This window comes from Rhinichthys klamathensis, unplaced genomic scaffold (assembly GCF_029890125.1).
Source record: "Rhinichthys klamathensis goyatoka isolate OS25496 unplaced genomic scaffold, OSU_Roscu_1.1 h1tg000137l_1, whole genome shotgun sequence".
NCBI classification, from domain to species: Eukaryota; Metazoa; Chordata; class Actinopteri; order Cypriniformes; family Leuciscidae; genus Rhinichthys; species Rhinichthys klamathensis.
Genome location: NW_026606672.1, coordinates 1031951 through 1051455, shown reverse-complemented (window position 1 = coordinate 1051455; position 19505 = coordinate 1031951). Strand labels below are relative to the sequence as shown.

Here is a 19505-nt window from a genome sequence, read left to right as displayed (position 1 = left end):
TTTTTATAATGTTTTAACTTAAAGTAATATATCCCTGCCTTTAGACACAGCTAGTAAATATGATTAAGTGAATAGTGTGATCTTCAAAAAGGTTGCTTAATCTAAGGTCACTAGCTGTTTGGATATACTTTATGCAACACGAGACTCAAGTGCTCACTTGGTTGCTGCAGGCACTGGAAGGGCCTAATGGAGAAGACAGGCTCTAGCTTTGAGATGAACCCAAACACCTTCACTCTGGAGAACATGTTCTCCATGGAACTGCACAAGTATGGGGCCGTCATCAGTGACATTGTCACCTCAGCTGTAAAGGAGCTTGGCATCGAGACGGTTAGAAATCTCATCAAAAATTAAATTCAACTAAACTTCTTATAATAGTTATGGTTTGACATCCAGCATTAGAGTTAAAGGGAAAGTTCACCCAAAAATGAACATCCTGCAATCAATTACTCATGTCTTTCCAAACCTGCACGCCTTTCTGACTTCTGTGGAATATAAAGTAGATGGTATAGAAAGAAGAGTGTTGGTAACCAAACAGTTTCGGTTCACATTGGCTTCCATTGTATTTTTGTCCAGCCAATAAAAGTCAAGGAAAACTTAAACTGTTTGGTTGCCAACATTGTTTCACAGAAGAAACAAATGCATACAGATTTGGAAGAGCATGAGTAAATGATGTTGATGATGAAAAGTCCCAAGAAAGACTGATTTGAACTGTTTATTGAGATTGTGGCATTGATCGTAAGTTTCCTTAAATGATTGTGATATTAGATTACAGAGTGTGTTTGTATGCATTTTTGCAGGGAGTAAAAGAAGTGGAGGAAACATGGGGAAATATGAAGTTCAATGTGCAGCGGTTCTTAAAAGGCACACAGGAGCATGGTTTCATTCTTGGTGCTGTGGATGAGATTCTCCAGCACTTGGATGATGATGCCATGAACCTGCAGAGTATGGCAGGCAGCCACTTTGTAGGTCCCTTCCTGGCCACCGTGCAGCAGTGGGAGAAGAATCTATCACTCATTAGTGAGATTATTGAGGTCAATGGAAACCAACAATATCAACAATCAACGACATGAAAATCACACTAGCTCATGTTCACATTTCTTTACTATTATTCTCAAATGTGTAGGTATGGATGTTAGTGCAGCAAAAATGGATGTACCTGGAAAGCATCTTCATTGGAGGTGACATTAGCTCACAGCTACCTGAGGAAGCCAAAAAATTCGAAAATATTGACAAAATGTTCAAAAAGGTGAGTTCTGCACCAACAATTAATATGAAAATGTGTTTTTTGTGAAGAATGTAAATCCCTTATCCTCTGATGGCTATCACCAGATAATGACCGACACAGTGAAGGACCCTGGAATTAAGAGATGCTGTCTGGTTCCAAATCGTCTGGCTGACCTGCAGAACCTAAGCGACGGTTTGGAGAGGTGTCAAAAGAGTCTGAACGATTACCTCGATTCCAAGCGAAATGCTTTCCCACGCTTTTTCTTCATTTCTGATGATGAGCTGCTCAGTATTTTGGGGAGCAGTGAGCCTACTTGTGTGCAGGAGCACATGATCAAGGTAATTTTGGGTGAAATGAAAGTTTTTTGTTTTCTAAATTCTGTTTTCTAAATGCATGTTATTGATCTTATTGTGAATGATTCACATGCATGTTTAAATCTTATAAACTATAGGGATAGAACAAGTAGAATTTGGCTAGTCATATGAGCTTAACAAGTTTCATGCGCAATAAAACCTGCTTTTATTAGGCTACTCGTACTCTGCTGCATCCTAAAATTTAAAAGGCTGTTATATATTTCCTTGTTTTAAGTATAAAGGAAGTATACTGTGGAAGAAATAATATTATTAATGTGTTTTCTATTCTCTGTAGTACTGTACTGTTATATGTATTATTTAAATCAAAATGTATTTTTATATTTTAAAATGTTATTTATTTTAATGAAATGTTTGTATTTATTTAATATATAAATCAAAATGTATTTAATCAATTTATTTTTGAATGCAAAAATGATTTGTTTATTTAGTTATTAGTTTAATCTTTTTGTATTATTTATTTATATTTTTTACATTGTTTTTCTCGAAACTTTTCCACGGACCCGCTAGCACTCCATTGAATCCATTGAGTCCCTGAATCTCAGTTTGAAAACCCCTGCTCTACTGTATAAGCTTTCCTCGCCCTTATATTAAAATCATTCAAATGAACTGAATTCTGGTTCAAAAATAACAGGTGCACAACAGACCATAAATTAATCAGTCATCTTGTTTTTCCTCATCGACAGATGTATGACAACATTGCAGCTTTGCGTTTTGATACGGGAATGAATGGAGAGATGGTGGCAAGGGCACTGGTGTCTGCCGAGGGGGAGGTGATGGAGCTCAAACAACCTGTCCCTGCAGAGGGCCGTGTGGAGGACTGGATGACTGGAGTGCTGCTGGAGATGAGGAGAACCAACAGACTTATCACCAAAGAGGCTATTTACTTCTACGGCCACCAAAAGACTAGGTGAGGACATTACTAGACTCCATCTCATTGAGCTTTACTGTCCAATTAGAATTAATGAGAATTTAATAATATGGCTGCCTGCATTTCCATCAGGGTGGACTGGATGCTTGACTACCAGGGCATGGTGGTGCTGGCAGCAAACCAAGTGTGGTGGACCTGGGAGGTGGAAGACGTCTTCAAAAGGATGTATCATGGCGAAAAGCAGGCATTGAAACAGTATGCAAAGAAAATGCACCAGCAGATCAATGACTTGGTGAGGCGCATCACGCAACCTTTAAATAAGAATGACAGACGGAAAATCAACACTGTCCTCATCATTGATGTCCATGCTAGGGACATTGTGGATGCTTTTGTCAGAGATAGGTAAGTTATGAAAACTGTCACCTCACAAGAGGTTGTAACGTTGATAATTGGTTGAATTTTCCATCCTAACGCACACTTTTTCTGTGGGCAGTATTACAGATGCCCGTGAGTTTGAATGGGAGAGTCAATTGAGATTCTACTGGGTTAAAGAGCCCGATGAGCTGTTTGTGCGGCAGTGCAGTGCTCAGTTCTCTTACGGCTACGAGTACATGGGGTTGAACGGCCGGCTGGTCATTACTCCCCTGACTGACCGCATCTATCTCACACTTACCCAGGTATTCAATTTACCCAGTTGTCCTTTCCTAAATGGCCTGTTTTATTTGTACACGTCTTATTAATACATTGTATGATGCTCTCAGGCCTTGTCTATGTTCCTGGGTGGAGCACCAGCCGGGCCTGCGGGTACAGGGAAAACTGAATCCACTAAAGATCTGGCAAAAGCTTTGGGGCTTTTGTGTGTGGTCACCAACTGTGGAGAGGGCATGGACTACATGGTAAGAGACTGCAGACTCAAAACTCTACTGAGAGATTATTGCTTTGCATGGTGACATGTTAGTTCAACAAAATTATTAAGATGATGTATTTCAATATGATATACACTATGGTTCAAAATGTAGTTTCAGCGCACATGATATTTCAGAAATCATTTTAAAATGCTGAGTATTATTACAGTTGAAAACAGCTGTTCTGCTTAATAGTTTTGTACAAACCAAGAACAGCATTTATTTGAAATGTGAAATATTTAGTAATATTATAGGTCATTATACTTCAGGTCACTTTTGATCAATTTAACACATCCCTGCTGAATAAAATAATTAATTTCTTTAAAAAAAAATCATTTTGAGTGTATGCTATTAATTTAGATTTTGTTTTTCCTGTCTTTTAGGCTGTGGGTAAAATCCTCTCTGGTTTAGCTCAGTGTGGAGCCTGGGGCTGTTTTGATGAGTTCAACCGCATTGACGCCTCAGTGCTGTCTGTCATCTCATCCCAGATCCAAACAATCCGAAACGCTCTCATGCTGGACCTCAAGAGGTTTCAAGTAAGTTTGTAACTGGAAGTCACGTTTTCCAGAGTCACTCTGATAGTCAAATACTGAAAGTTGTTGTAAATATTTAAGGTACTGAGTGTATTTTGTTTTTTGTGTTGTTTAGTTTGAAGGTCAAGAAATCAGTCTAGATAACCGCATTGGAATCTTCATCACGATGAACCCTGGTTATGCTGGCCGCACAGAACTTCCTGAGTCAGTGAAAACTTTATTCAGACCAGTGGTAGTCATCGTGCCTGACCTGCAGCAGATCTGTGAGATCATGCTCTTCTCTGAAGGCTTCCTTTTGGCTAAGGTGGGGAAAATAAGGACTGGGCTGTCAGTAGATTAAATGGATCAGACTAAAAAGAGAATAAATTATACAATTTAATTGTTTTTAATCAAAAAGTTTCACATGAACATCAGAGCCGTGTGTGAATAGGCAAACAAAATACAAATAAAAAATTGCATTAATGGTTTACTTGCAGGTTTTGGCAAAGAAGATGACAGTGCTGTACAAACTAGCACGAGAGCAGCTGTCTAAACAGTCACACTATGACTTTGGGCTTAGAGCACTGAAGTCTGTGTTAGTAATGGCAGGGGAGCTGAAGAGAGGTTCACCTGATCTCAGTGAGGTATTGATCTCTCTGCATCATCTTCCAACAAACCTTAACGAGCTGCCATCACAAATTTACTCCTATTTTCTTCCTTTTTTTTTCTCTTCCTCATTTCTTTACCCCTATTAGGATGTGGTTTTGATGAGGGCTCTGAGAGACATGAACCTGCCCAAGTTTGTATTTGAGGATGTTCCTCTGTTTTTGGGCCTCATCTCAGATCTGTTCCCCGGGCTTGACTGCCCACGTGTACGTTACCCCAGCTTTAATGACGCTGTAGAGGGCACCCTGCAGGAGAATAAGTATATCATGCTGCCCAGCCAGGTGATTCTTCCCTTCAAAACTCATTTTAAAAGGATTGTAACTATTAGGCATAATGATTCATGACTAATTTGTGTTATGTAGGTGGACAAAGTGGTGCAAATGTATGAGACCATGATGACCAGACACACAACCATGGTGGTTGGACCGACAGGAGGAGGGAAATCTGTGGTGATAAACACACTCTGCCAATCACAGACCAGGTCTTTGTCTACACATAAATAACAATATATTCATACAATGACTATTTTTTATGCAGAATGTCTAGAAATTCTGCTACATGTTCATAAAACAAATTGTCCTCTCAGGCAAATACACATAAGTGTTAAATTGTATCTGTAGGTTGGGCCTGCTGACCAAAATGTACAGCCTGAACCCTAAAGCGATGAGTGTGATTGAGCTTTATGGGATCCTGGACACGGTCACACGAGATTGGACTGATGGGATTCTGTCTAACATATTCCGTGACATCAATAAACCTACAGACAAAAAAGAAAGGAGGTGAAATCATGGCTTAAAATTCTTCTACATCTATTTTATATCAAAGGCATGAAACAGAACGGAATGAATTTGTGTTTGCTTTACAGGTACATCCTCTTCGATGGAGATGTAGACGCTCTATGGGTGGAGAACATGAATTCAGTTATGGATGATAACAGGCTTCTCACGCTGGCTAATGGAGAGAGAATTCGTCTACAGAACCACTGTGCTCTGCTCTTTGAGGTATCATGCAACCCCTTCATTTTGTCAAAGGAGTGGAATTCAGTGTAACTGTTGTAGACTTGCAAACAAAAGTGATGTATTTCAGGTTGGAGATCTGCAGTATGCCTCCCCTGCTACCGTTTCGCGTTGTGGAATGGTGTTTGTGGACCCCAAAAACCTTCGCTACCTTCCCTTCTGGGAAAAATGGGTCAACAGCAGAGCCCCCAAAGTAAGTGTATTTCTACTCTGTGCTTAAGTTATCCTAAAAATTTCTACCAGCGGTTCGTCAAGCAAGAAAACTGAGTGTGTACTATTTTTACATGTCAAAGGAAGTTGACAGCCATAGCAAACATTATTTGTGGCCAAATGAAATGAAATATAATGGAAATTTGGGAGTGAAAAGATTATTGTCATTTCTTTTTAAGGCATTTTTAAGATATTAGAATAATATCTGTGTGTGGGAGCATACAATTTAACAAAACACATGATCGATGTAGTACATAATTTATTTTTACACTGTATCATGTATCATGTTCTGACACTGATAAAAACAAAATCATGCTCTGACACTGATAAGATTATATTTTCAACATGCCTTTGCTCTGTCAACAGGAAAAGACAGAACTCCACAAATTGTTTGAAAAATATGTACCAAGTGCCATCGATATGATAGTGGATGGTATGGTTGATGGTAAACTGACAGAGAAACTGAAGACTGTGATCCTACAGACGGATTTAAACATGGTGAGTGAGTCAGTAGAGACCTGAACAACACTAGAGTGTAAGTAATCTCTCTAGCATGTTGCACAAACTTCTTTTTTCCTGTAGGTGACGCAGTTGACTGTGGTGCTAGATTCTCTGCTGGAGAACGAGGACTTTATTACTGAGGAGCTGGAGTGTTATTTTCTGGAGGCACTCTACTGTTCGCTGGGGGCTTGTCTCCTGGAAAATGGCAGACAGAAGTTTGATGATTTTATCAAAAAGTTGTCCTCTCTGAACAATGTACATGATGAGAAAGTGCTTGCTGGCCCTGGACAAATTCCAGGTGAGGTGGAAGCAGCGTCCAAAATTAACTTATTGCAATACCTGGTATTGGCAGTGAATGAAGAAAATATAACTATTTCTTAGTTATAACTAGTGCACATGAAACGGTATACATTATTTTATCAAAATGACAAACAACACATATATTGTGTAACTCCATATACAAGATCAGCCAGTTCTTATTTTTCTATGAAAGGGCAACTGTCACAAAAACAAGATATATTATGATTTTGTTCCTCATAAAAATATATATTTTTTTTATTCAATTAAATTATTATTACTCGAAATCCTTCTTTATTGTCAATTTTTTTAATTCTTTTATATTTTATTTGTTTGTTTAATTTTGCAGTTTACTTGCCAACTCTCTATGATTTTCATTTTGATGGAACCCAAAAGAAGTGGGTTCCCTGGAGCTCCATGGTATCAAAATACATTCATAGCCCTGATATGAAATTCATCGACATCCTTGGTAAAGCAGCTTATTTCTTCTCTTTGCTCCTTCTTTGTATTGCTGTTTCTTCCTCTCCAACCGTTTCCTTTCTCTCTACTAATCTAGTTGTTTTTATTCGGTACGGTATGCTTCAATAAAAGCTTATTTTATCCGTTGCTCTCCATCAGTCCCGACAGTGGACACCACTCGTGCTAACTGGCTGTTGGAACAGATGGTGAAGGTGAAAAGGCCAGTGGTGCTGGTAGGAGAGTCTGGCACCTCAAAAACAGCCACCATACAGAACTTCCTGAGTAATCTCAAAACAGATACAACTGTAAGTCCAACGCTGTGAATATTGGTGAAGCTGCTTCTGTAAAATTAAAACTATAAATGAATGCAGTCCAGTTGGATTTCACACACAGGATAACAATATGCACCTTTTACCCAGATAATGATGGCCATCAATTTCTCGTCGAGAACAACATCTATGGACCTGCAGAGGACTCTGGAGGCAAGTGTTGAAAAAAGAACCAAAGACACGTATGGTCCTCCAATGGGCAAAAGGCTCCTTGTCTTTATGGATGACCTCAACATGCCAAGGGTAAGAATGGATTTATACTGTAGGTCATATCCGAGACTGAACCTTCACCTCACGGCTCTTCATGGATTGTCATTTGTTTGATCTCAGGTGGATGAATATGGCACCCAGCAGCCTATAGCTCTTCTAAAGCTGCTGTTGGACAGGGGTGGCATGTATGACAGAGGAAAGGAACTTAACTATAAACTCATAAAGGACTTGGGCTTCATTGCAGCCATGGGGAAGGCAGGGGGCGGTAGGAATGAGGTGGACCCTCGATTCATCTCTCTTTTCAGTGTGTTCAACATCCCCTTTCCGGAGGAAGAGTCCCTGCACCTCATCTACTCTTCCATACTTAAAGGACACACCAAGGTGCGAGAAATAATTCAACTGGCCATATCAGAACAAATGCCATCATGCACTTACTATAGAGTTACAGTTAGGGTTTGGTTTAGGGTTAGTTGTAATTATGTAAATCATAATTTACTGTTATTACTATTGTAAGTAAATGTAGTCATGTGTAACTACGTCACTTTTTTGCCAGGCCTAGTTTATTCATGAAATGAATGATTGACATTAATTAGAATTATTGCTCTTGTATTTTAAAGCCCTTTGAGGAATGCATTCAAAACATCTGTGACAAGTTGACCTTTTGTACTCTGGAGTTGTACAAAACCATAATTAAGGACCTACCGCCAACACCTTCCAAGTTCCACTACATCTTTAACTTGCGAGATCTGTCCAGAGTCTACAATGGCTTGACAATGACCAATCCTGAAAGGTTAAGAGTATTATTATTCAAATGAATTAGAAAGGACTGAGGAAGTTCTTTTTAGTTTGATGTTTGCAATACTCTGTACCAATGGTTCTGAACCAGGAGGCCGAGGCCCACGCTTTAGCAAACTTCCAATGGGTCTACAGGATGACTTAACATTATTTAAATGAATATACTATTATCAATACAGTATATTGAAGGAATCTAACTTAAATAAAATGCTTAAAAAAAACATACAATCAAGATGTAAACTGAAATCATATTTCTTTTTCCCCTCAAAAACGAATGCTTTTATTAAAGAAAATACAGTTCTTGAAGTATCTGGAATTACAAAATTAATTGTGGGTTATTAATTTCCCTATTGACATTCCTTATTTCTGTTCATAATATATTATAATTAATAGATATAGTTATATTTCTGTTCATATTATATTATGCAGAGGGCTATATTATATTGTTATATAATCAAAAAGGTTGAGAACCACCACTCTATGCCATATGCAGTACTCTATACCACTATGCTCCACTATGACCAGTTTGTGACATGTTTATTTTAATAATGAGCGTGTGTTTTGCTCTCATTTAACTCCAGGTTCTGTACAGTCACCCAGTTTGTTCGTGTATGGAGGAATGAATGCTTAAGGGTCTTCCATGACAGACTTATCAATGAAACTGACAAAATCATGGTATGCTTGCTTCCAAGTAGCATGTTACAAAACCCCGCAATTGTCTAGATTTTAAACTACACGCTTGTTGTCCCATGCTCTGGCTTCGCTCTCTACAGGTCCAGGGCCATATAAAGAATCTGATTGAAGAGCACTTCAGATCAGACCTCGATTCAGCCATGAGAGACCCCATTCTGTTTGGAGATTACAGAACAGCTCTAAAGTCTGAGCCAAGAGTTTATGAGGATATACTGGACTATGATGCATCCAAAGCTCTGTTTCAGGTGCATAGATGTCTTAATGTTACATTTACATTTACATTCATGTGCTTGGCAGATGGTTTTATCCAAAGCATGCATTGCATTCAAGCTATAAATTTTTTTCCAATTCATGCATTACCTGGAAATGCTTTTTCCAAAGCAGAAATCCATCAGTTTATCTGAAAACGAACAAGCTTGACAGTGTGAAGCGTTTTTCTTTTCTTTTCTTTGACCCCTATAGGAGATCCTGGAGGAGTATAATGAAAATAAGACCAGAATGAACTTGGTGCTGTTTGATGATGCTCTTGAACACCTGACTGTCATTCATCGCATCATCAGAATGGACCGTAGTCATGCGTTGCTGGTTGGCGTAGGTGGTTCAGGGAAACAGTCTCTTACAAAGCTGGCTGCCTTCACCGCAGGTTATGAGGTAATTCATTGTTTTTCATATTCTATATGTAATATTTCCTGTATTTTTTCTACTTTTATATATTTTATATATCCCCTTCGTTTTCTTTCTAAATGAGCAATTTAGTAATAGTAAGAATCATTTTGTGCTGTTTGTTTGTAGGTGTCTGAAATTGTGCTTAGTAGAGGGAACTTAGAGGCTAACTTTTGTGAGTATCTGAAACGGATAGTAAGAATCAATTTATGCTGTTTGTTTGTAGGTGTTTGAAATTGTGCTTAGCAGAGGGTACTCGGAGACTAACTTTCGTGAGGATCTGAAAACTCTGTACCTTAAATTGGGTATAGAGAACAAGAAAATGGTCTTCCTGTTCACTGATGCCCATGTGGCCGAGGAAGGTTTTCTGGAGCTCATCAACAACATGCTTACATCAGGTATTTAAAACAACTGACTTAATAAAGTCTAATGAGGTAACACACTTTTTAAAATTAATCTATTTGGTTTAAGTTCCTTTTATGACATGTAAACATGAACAAATCATGTCAGTTTTATGGACTGTATTAAAAAGAGATGCTAGCAGCAGTTTCTTTGTGTTGTCAGGGATGGTTCCAGCACTGTTCCCTGATGACGAGAAGGAATCAGTCCTAAACCAGCTGCGAGATGAAGCTATGAAAACAGGCTCTGGTCCGTCGAAAGAGAGTGTGTGGCAATACTTTGTCAACAAGAGTGCCAACAACTTGCACATAGTGCTGGCCATGTCACCTGTTGGTGACACCCTTAGAACACGCTGCAGGAATTTCCCAGGTCTTTGAGCAATGCATCAGAAATGTATTTGTTTGATCCTACTCCTACTTCCTTGATTTCTTCATGTGTGTGTTTTTGTGCATTAGGATTGGTTAATAATACAAACATCGACTGGTTCTCCCCATGGCCTCTTCAAGCTCTACACGCAGTGGCCAAGTCCTTCTTAGGTATGTGTTACCTGGAGATTTCAATGCAGTTTATAAATTATTGTTTACTAACCCTGTGCATGCATATATTGCAATAATGCACACCCATTCATGCTGGTTTATGTATCGTGTCTCATTTCAGGCGAGAGTCCAATGATCCCAGAGTGTCATTCAGAGGCGGTGATTGCTCATGTGTGTATGGTGCACGGTTCTGTAGGCGAGTATAGTAAACTGTTCCTGCAGACACTACGCCGCAGCAACTTCGTCACCCCTAAAAACTACCTGGACTTTATTAGCACCTACTCCAACCTACTGGAGGACCAAGATAAATACATACTGGGTAAGAGCAAATTTCTCTTGAGCTGTTTGGGAACATTTGTTTATGATTTTAAAATAATGTACTGCATCTATATCAGTGCTGTTATCATTGTTGTTAACCAAAACTAAACCTAGATGAATCACATCAACTAAACAAAAATTTTAAAAGTTTGGCTAGCCTTTTTTTTTTTTTTTACAACCCCAAATCAGAAGTTGGGACATTTTGTAAAATGCAATAAAATCAAGAATCTGTGATTTGTTCATTCTATTTAACCTTTTATTAGCTGACAAAAGTACAAAGAAACGTTTTCCAATGTTTTCACTGACCAACATAATTGTATTTTGTAAATATGAACAAATTTTGATTTTGATGGCTGCAACACACCCCAAAAAGTTGGGACAGAGACCAAATAAAAGTGAAAAGATTATCCAAATTAGATTATCCAACTATTTTGAAACAGTCCACAATGAGCAGGTGAATTGGTAATAGTTGAGGGTATCTTGTTTGGGTGTAAAAGTGCTTCTCAGTCTTTTTAAGCAAAAATGGGTCATGGCTCATCACTTTGTGCCAAATATCTTGAGAGAATTGTCTAACAATTAAAAAGATTGCAAAGCATTTATGCCTTCATCATCTTCCATACATAATATTGTCACAAGATTCAGGGAATCCAGAGAAATCTCAGTCTGTGTTGGGTAAGGCTGTAGACCTCTGTTGAATGTGCGTGACCTTTGAGTCCTCAGATGGCATTGCACAAGATACCATCATGCTACTCTGTCAAATACAGCCACATGTGCTCAGGACTAATTTGGAAAACCATCAAGAAATCAAGAATGCATCAAGAAATGCCACTTGAATCTCTGTTACGCAAGGAGAAAGCTTTACATCAGTTCTATGTGGAGATGCCGGCGAGTTCTCTGGGCCTGAGCTCATCTCAGATGGTCTAGATAGAAGAAAGTGGAAATGTCTGCTGTGGTCAGATGATTCAGCTTGTTTTGGGTAGAAAATGGAATCGAGTTCTCAGTCCCAAAAAACGAAAGGAACCAACCAGACTTTCACCAGCGACAGGTGCAAAAGCAAACATCTGTCCTGGTATTGAGGTGCATCATTGCAAACTGTATGGGTAACTTGCATTATTGTGAAGGTACCATTGACATGGAGGCATATACAGTATTTGGATTGTACAGAGACATAAACTGCCATCAAGATGACATCTTTCCTGGGAAGCAAGACAATGCCAGGCCTCATTCTGCACGTGCTACAACTGAGTGGTTTTTAGACACTCTGCACCATAGAAGGGATGTGCCTGCCTGTTTACTGCAGTCCAGATATGTCTCTTATGGAAAATGTATGACCCATCATGAAAAGGAGAATCAGGCAATGATGACCACACTGTTGAGCGGCTGTCTTGTATCAGACAAGATTGGGCAAATATTCCACTAGCAAAACTCGAACAATTAGTATCCTCAACTCCCAAATGATTAAAAAGTGTAATTAAAAGGAAAGGTGATGTGACACAGTGGTAAACATGTCTCTGTCCCAACTTTTTTGGGGGTGTGTTGCAGCCATCAAAATCAAAATTTGTTCATATTTACAAAATACAATTATGTTGGTCAGTGAAAACATTGGAAAACTTTTCTTTGTACTTTTGTCAGTTAATAAAAGGTTAAAAAGAATCAACAAATAACATATTCTTGATTTTATTGCATTTTACAAAATGTCCCAACTTTTTCTGATTTGGGGTTGTATTACAAAAAACCTACAAAAACTAATAAAAGCTCATAACACAATCAATACAAATTAATACTTAAAATAATATGAAAAATAAAAATGAAAACGGTACATACAAAAACTAAACGCTAATTCAAAATATGAATACAACTATAATAGTATTTATATAATCCTAGAATAACAGTGATCTGTATGCATTTTCCAGCACAATGTAAACGTCTAGAAGGGGGTTTGGATAAGCTGAAGGAGGCGAGTGGGCAGCTAGCAGAGCTCAACACCAAACTAGCTGAGCAGAAAGTGGTGCTGGCAGAGAAGACTGCAGCCTGTGAGATTCTTCTAGAAGAGATCTGCTCTAATACTGCTGTTGGTTAGTACAACATCACATACAAACATTTCTGCAGTAAAACTATGGGTAACTAATATCAAGTTGTTTTTTATTCATGTTACAGATGTGTTGATATGTCACGTATTTATTAAAATAATGTAAAAAGTGGGAAAAGAAAGGATGTTCCATATGGATAGGATCGAACAGCAACTGCTAAAAATATATTGTAAATTCTCTCTTTCAGCGGAGGAGAAGAAAGCCCTGGCGGAGGAGAAGGCTAAAGAGATAGAGGAGCAGAATAAAGTGATAGTGGTGGAGAAGAAGGATGCTGAGAGCTCTCTAGCTGAGGCTCTTCCTGCTTTAGAAGCCGCTCGCATGGCCCTGCAAGACCTGGACAAATCTGATGTCACAGAAATCAGGTGACGACCACTGTGCTTCTAGACTAAATCAATGCAAAAACATTCAATTTTGACTCTTGTGAATCATATGCAGGACTCAATAAATGTTTTTTTTTCTGTTGCTGGGCAGATTTAAAAAAATAAATATATTACATTTGTATATGAAATATTATAATTATTATATCCCCCTGGGACCCAGGAATAGACTTTTGTCCTTGGTCTTTAAAAATGACTGACATTAATGTAGCACTCATTATCAATAAATTATAATATTTTTTAATTATCATTTAAATCTGACTAGTTTTCAAATTGTATTTTATAAATCAACATCTCAGGAAAATGTTATGGTGTTTCTAATCAAAATATGACTTTATGTTACAAAACAGGGCATTGATTTCATACATGTCCACTGTAGAGGACACCAGGGGCCGTATTCACAAAGAATTTTATCTTACCACTAGGAGTACTCCTAAATCGCACTAAAATATTTTAGCTAGGAGTTTTCTCTTAAAAGTTATTCACAGCGCCTTTCAGACCTACTCTTAGTAAGGAAAAATGACAACTCCTAAACTAAGAGTGAGTCTTCGTTGCTATGGATGACGTCACTTCTCATGCACGAGCCTCCTCGCAATGATCACGGTGATTGGTTGTTAGATGACAGGGCCATCATGCGGAACATAACACAGACGCAACAAATCATGGATTTAGGACATCTAAATATGTCTGTGTCCTACACAAAATAATAATAGTAATGTCATCGAAATGTTTGTGCAGGCCCCAGTAAAGTGTAATTCTAACAAGGCAGAGAGAGAGAGAGAAGTCGTGAATTAAATTAAATTAAATCAAGGTATTTTTTAATCAATACCATTGATACCAATCAATACCAATTTTTAATCAGTATATCATTAAATTAATACCCCAATGAAAACCGCAACTTGCCTAATAATGAAAAAACGACACTTGCATTAACACTTGCTTGGTTAATTGACATCCTATTAGCCTAAATAGACTACTTAAAGCAAGGAAATGTTACTCCTATTGAAGTAATGTAATGGTGTGTGTTCACACCGAACGCGAATAAAGCGTCAAATACGCGTCTATCGCTTGAACATTCGCTCGAGTTCAAATTTTTCAACTTGCGCGGAAGACATTCGCGGCAAACGCGTCGCCCAATTCGCGTCATTTCCAACGCCCGGCGCGAATGATGCGCCTATTCGCGTCTTTGCATTGACTTTGTATGTAATCTACTCGCGCAAATAATTAAATTCGCGTTCGGTGTGAACACACCATAATAGTTGAATGACGGTGGATTATGAACTCGCCAAAACGGAAAAGAAAGCCCAACTGGACGCAGGATCAGTTACTGCTGCTGGCCCAAAAACATAATAAAAGTGAAATTCGGCACTGGGATATCAAGCAAAACTAAGCGTGAGAATGGGAGAGGATTTGTTTGCAGATCAATGCAGCGTTCCCGCTTGTGTCGCGGACGCCGGACGACTGCGAGATGCGCTGGTATGCGCTACGATCCTTTGTGAATAGGTCTTAGTGAGTTAGGAGTCCTCTCAAATTCTTTTAAGCTGTCCCAGACTTAGGTGCTACTTTTTGGGCTAAAATGCTTCGTGAATTACTCTTAGTGAAAAAAATTAGGAGTCCTAAAGTTAGGAGTGACACGCCCATTATTTTTAGGAGTTGCTCCTAAATTCGCCAGTTAGGAGCTACTTTTAGCCTTAAAATTCTTTGTGAATACGGCCCCAGGACTTTAATCATGTTTATCAGACATTTTGGGAGACACATCAAGTAAATAGGGAAAGAAATGATATATTAATATTCCTATGAAATATTAGATATTATAATGAAAAATTTTCTAAATATTACTCCCATTATTACACTTCTTTTTCCATTACATGTTGCCCCAAGAACACAGTAATATGCAAATTATATACAGTGTATAGATACATTGTATTGAATGGGACTACTCATTTATGGCCATTTTGCCCACATATTACATAAAATAAAATGGTATATCAAGTAATTCTGTTGTATCTTTCATAACATAGTTGATAATCATCTTTATACAACATTTGGTTTAAAACATAAATGTTTTATTTATTGATGAATGAAAAAAAATCCCATTGTTTTTGCCTATACCAGTCATCTCATGACATAAATAAAATATATTTTTTCAAAAATGTTTTTTTCTCCCCATTTGTTTCTTATGCTCTAGAGTCTAAACTAACAATGTAATGACATGAAAAATTACTAAATTCAAATAGCCTTATTTTATTGGTCTCATGAGGTTGAAGTACAGTTAATAATGAATTAAATAAATTGGAATATATAATAATTATAATAATAATATTACATTTCAATATATAATAATTATGATATTAATATTAATAAAATATGTATAAAAACAAGGAAAGTGACAGGTTTTTTTTTTTTTTTTTTGTGGTGGGGCCAGTGAAAATGGTTCACAGCATGTAAAATGTTTTTGCAAAAATAAATTTTTACTTGCTGTGGATCATTTTCACTGGTCACACCACAAAAAAGTGCCTCTCTTTTGTTACATGAAGGCCACTAGCTTAATGTAAGACAAACAGTGTAAGAACAGTATTGACGCTCCTCCACCCTCTTGTTTGCGGTATTGTAGATCCTTCGCCAAGCCACCCAAACAGGTGCAGGTTGTGTGCGAGTGCATCCTAGTGATACGGGGCCATAAAGAGATCAGCTGGAAGTCAGCCAAGGGCATGATGTCAGAGGGCAACTTCCTGCGCTCGCTTATGGAGATGGACTGTGACTCAATCAATGCCAGTCAAGTCAAGACTGTCAAGGGTAAGCCAACATCCATATACTCATCTTCTTGATGCTTCTCTGTGATCCCAGTGCCTTAAAACAACTTATGAAGTATCTAGCTCCTCAACGTAAATCCACTCATAGAAATTCTGATGCCTCCACCTTGTCATATTGTATATCCAGCCTACCTAAGGAACCTCAACACCAGTTTGGAGGAGATGCAAGCCATCAGTAAAGCTGGTTCTGGCATGCTAAGGTTTGTGGAGGCAGTCATGGGCTACTGTGACGTGGCCAGAGACATTAAACCTAAGCGAGAGAAGGTATGATATGCTTACATAATAGAGACTTTAAATGCATAAATTCATTTACTTTATTTGATCTCATTTAAGAAGATGAGCTGAAATTAAATCACAAAATTACATTTAAAGGTAGCTCGTCTGGAGAGGAATTTCTTCCAAAGTAAACGTGAGCTGGAGCGAATCCAGAATGAGCTCAGTGCCATCCAGAAAGAGCTTGGAGCTCTTGGAAACAAATATGAGGCTGCCATGACAGAAAAGCAGCTTCTGCAGGAGGAGGCCGAGGTTATGGAGAGAAGACTCATTGCTGCAGACAAACTCATCTCAGGCCTGGGATCAGAGAATGAGCGGTCAGCTTACTCATTAAAAACTTCGCTTGAATATGAATGACTGATCAAAGATCACCCAGATAAAAGGCATTTTAGTAATATTTTAATGTGTATGTCTATTTACGTGTAGCTGGATGGAGGACCTGGAGGAGCTGAAGCAGCGGCGAGTACGTCTTCTGGGAGACTGTCTGATCTGCGCTGCCTTCCTCAGCTACGAGGGAGCATTCAGCTGGGACTTCCGCAATGATATGGTTTATGAGGTGTGGCAGGCAGATGTCCTGGAGAGAGGTATTCCTCTGAGCCAGCCTTTCCGAATAGAAAACCTGCTCACTGATGAGGTGGAGATAAGCAGGTGAGTCATCAAAGCATGTGTAGAGGAATGAATATTATATGTATTTTCTTTTTTTATGGGTAAAAAACTCTCCATTCTCTTAGATGGGGATCTGAAGGTCTTCCTCCAGATGAACTTTCAGTGCAGAATGGCATCCTGACCACCAGATCCAGCCGCTTCCCCTTGTGCATTGACCCCCAGCAGCAAGCCCTCAACTGGGTCAAAAAGAAGGAGGAGAAAAACAATCTGAAGGTTTCGCTTCATTCCATCACTTTAATCTGCACAAAGTTTTCTGTAATCAATTTTTATAGTAAATTTTCTGATTTGCAGATCTCGTCATTCAATGACCCAGACTTCTTGAAGGGGCTGGAGTTGGCCATTAAGTATGGCTTCCCCTTCCTGTTCCAAGATGTGGATGAATATATTGATCCAGTTATTGACAATGTCCTTGAGAAGAATGTAAAAGGGGCAGAGGGGCGTCAGGTTGTCGTACTTGGTGATAAGGAAGTTGACTATGATCCCAACTTCAAACTTTACCTCAATACCAAACTTGCAAACCCCAAGTTCTCTCCTGCTGTATTTGGGAAGGCCATGGTTATCAATTACACAGGTGAGAGAGCAAACTTTATGCAATACACACCAGTTTATGTCAATTCACAACAGGTCTCGTTGCCAATTGAGATGCACACACCAATTTTTTTAACGTTCTCTGTATTACAACATTTTTTTTTTTTAAATTGTCTGATGTTTGAATTAAAAAACAGTGGCAATTCTTAAGAATCAAATAACACTTTGGTGTGAGTATGCATTTAATTTGAGATTTTACAGATTATCATTTAATCTTTCTACTAAACCTGTTTTTCAGTAACCCTGAAGGGCCTGGAAGACCAGCTGCTGAGTTTTATCGTGGGATTTGAGCGGAAGGAGCTGGAAGAGCAGAGAGAACGGCTTATTCAAGAGACTAGTGAGAACAAACGTTTGCTGAAAGACCTGGAGGATTCGCTGTTGAGAGAGTTGGCCACCTCCACTGGAAACATGCTGGATAATGTAGAACTGATACAAACTCTGGAAGAAACAAAGTCCAAAGCCAGCGAGGTCAGTTCATTGCACACTACAGTACACACATGTATAATGGCCTACTAATTATTTCATAAATATTTATCATAGAAACTCACCACCATTTAAAAGGCCAGGGTTGGTAAGATTTGTTTTAATTTAATTTTTTTAAGAAGTCTCTTATGCTCACCAAGGCAGCATTATTTGATCAAACATACAGTAAAAATGATAATATTGCCAAATATGATTACAATTTAAAATAACATTCATATTTCATATTTGAATATATTTTTAAATGCAGTGTATTCCTGTGATGGAAAAGCTGAATTTTAACAGCCATTACTCCAGTATGCTGGTTTGGTGCTCAAGAAACATTTCTTATTATTATCAATGTTGAAAACAGTTGTGCTGCTTAATATTTGTGTGGTTATATTTTTTTTTTCAGGATTCTTCGATGAATAGAAAGTTCAAAAGAACAGAATTTATTTGAAATATTTTTTTTTTTGTTACAATGTAAAAGGCTTTACTGCCACTGAATAAAAGTATTATTTTTTTATTTATTTTTTAAACATAAACTTTTGATAGGCAGTGTACACACTGATTAATGAAACAGTTTACGATTTTACGTTCATTATTTGACTCCAACAGGTGTTCGAGAAACTGAAGCTGGCAGAAAAGACGGCCATTGATATTGACACACTGAGAGACGGCTACCGTCCGGCTGCCAAGCGTGGAGCTGTCCTGTTCTTTGTGCTGGCTGAGATGGCTCTGGTCAATAGCATGTATCAGTATTCACTTGCTTCCTTTTTAGAAGTGTTTGACCTCTCACTGTCCAAGTCTCTACCCAACACAATCCTGCCCAACAGATTGAAGAATATCATGGACACACTTACACAGAATGTCTATAACTATGGCTGTACTGGTGAGCCTGCTAAACTTTTAAAGTCTAATGGTTTCCGATCATGGGAATTTTAATTAACAATTTTTCTATGTAATTAACTGCTAAACTTCATGCCAACAGATTAAGACATTTTCTAGTCCATGAACATTAGTAGCTGGTGATGACAGGGACAAGTTTAGATGAAATCACTGTTGTTTCTTCAACAGATTCAAACCAAACTTCTTTTTGCTTTGTTGTTTAGGTCTGTTTGAAAGACACAAACTTCTCTTCTCCTTCAACTTGACTATTAAGATTGAGCAGGCAGATGGCCGAGCACCCCAGGGTGAACTTGAGTTCTTCCTGAAAGGTAGGAGCTTCAGGAATACTTGTCTCTTACTTTTTCTCTCTTTTGC

General features: G+C 38.3%; 1 protein-coding gene across 1 annotated transcript in view; it reads left to right on the top strand.

Moving 5' to 3' along the window:
- dnah10 (dynein axonemal heavy chain 10) overlaps positions 1-19505 on the top strand; it is a 41675-nt gene that overhangs the window by 13203 nt on the left and 8967 nt on the right. Inside the window, exons 26-66 of the mRNA XM_056257404.1 lie at positions 171-327; positions 798-1031; positions 1124-1246; positions 1330-1563; positions 2283-2506; positions 2600-2869; positions 2961-3144; positions 3229-3363; positions 3756-3908; positions 4021-4209; positions 4382-4528; positions 4640-4831; positions 4913-5031; positions 5171-5329; positions 5416-5551; positions 5637-5759; positions 6143-6274; positions 6359-6575; positions 6924-7043; positions 7193-7338; positions 7453-7605; positions 7693-7953; positions 8190-8362; positions 8949-9042; positions 9141-9305; positions 9523-9711; positions 9950-10121; positions 10288-10491; positions 10578-10658; positions 10780-10977; positions 12890-13051; positions 13254-13428; positions 16058-16239; positions 16384-16520; positions 16629-16846; positions 16956-17177; positions 17261-17408; positions 17487-17766; positions 18022-18251; positions 18861-19134; positions 19355-19459. Of these exons, the coding sequence (XP_056113379.1) occupies positions 171-327; positions 798-1031; positions 1124-1246; positions 1330-1563; positions 2283-2506; positions 2600-2869; positions 2961-3144; positions 3229-3363; positions 3756-3908; positions 4021-4209; positions 4382-4528; positions 4640-4831; positions 4913-5031; positions 5171-5329; positions 5416-5551; positions 5637-5759; positions 6143-6274; positions 6359-6575; positions 6924-7043; positions 7193-7338; positions 7453-7605; positions 7693-7953; positions 8190-8362; positions 8949-9042; positions 9141-9305; positions 9523-9711; positions 9950-10121; positions 10288-10491; positions 10578-10658; positions 10780-10977; positions 12890-13051; positions 13254-13428; positions 16058-16239; positions 16384-16520; positions 16629-16846; positions 16956-17177; positions 17261-17408; positions 17487-17766; positions 18022-18251; positions 18861-19134; positions 19355-19459 (7217 nt within the window). The remainder of the gene's footprint in view (positions 1-170; positions 328-797; positions 1032-1123; positions 1247-1329; positions 1564-2282; positions 2507-2599; positions 2870-2960; positions 3145-3228; positions 3364-3755; positions 3909-4020; positions 4210-4381; positions 4529-4639; positions 4832-4912; positions 5032-5170; positions 5330-5415; positions 5552-5636; positions 5760-6142; positions 6275-6358; positions 6576-6923; positions 7044-7192; positions 7339-7452; positions 7606-7692; positions 7954-8189; positions 8363-8948; positions 9043-9140; positions 9306-9522; positions 9712-9949; positions 10122-10287; positions 10492-10577; positions 10659-10779; positions 10978-12889; positions 13052-13253; positions 13429-16057; positions 16240-16383; positions 16521-16628; positions 16847-16955; positions 17178-17260; positions 17409-17486; positions 17767-18021; positions 18252-18860; positions 19135-19354; positions 19460-19505) is intronic.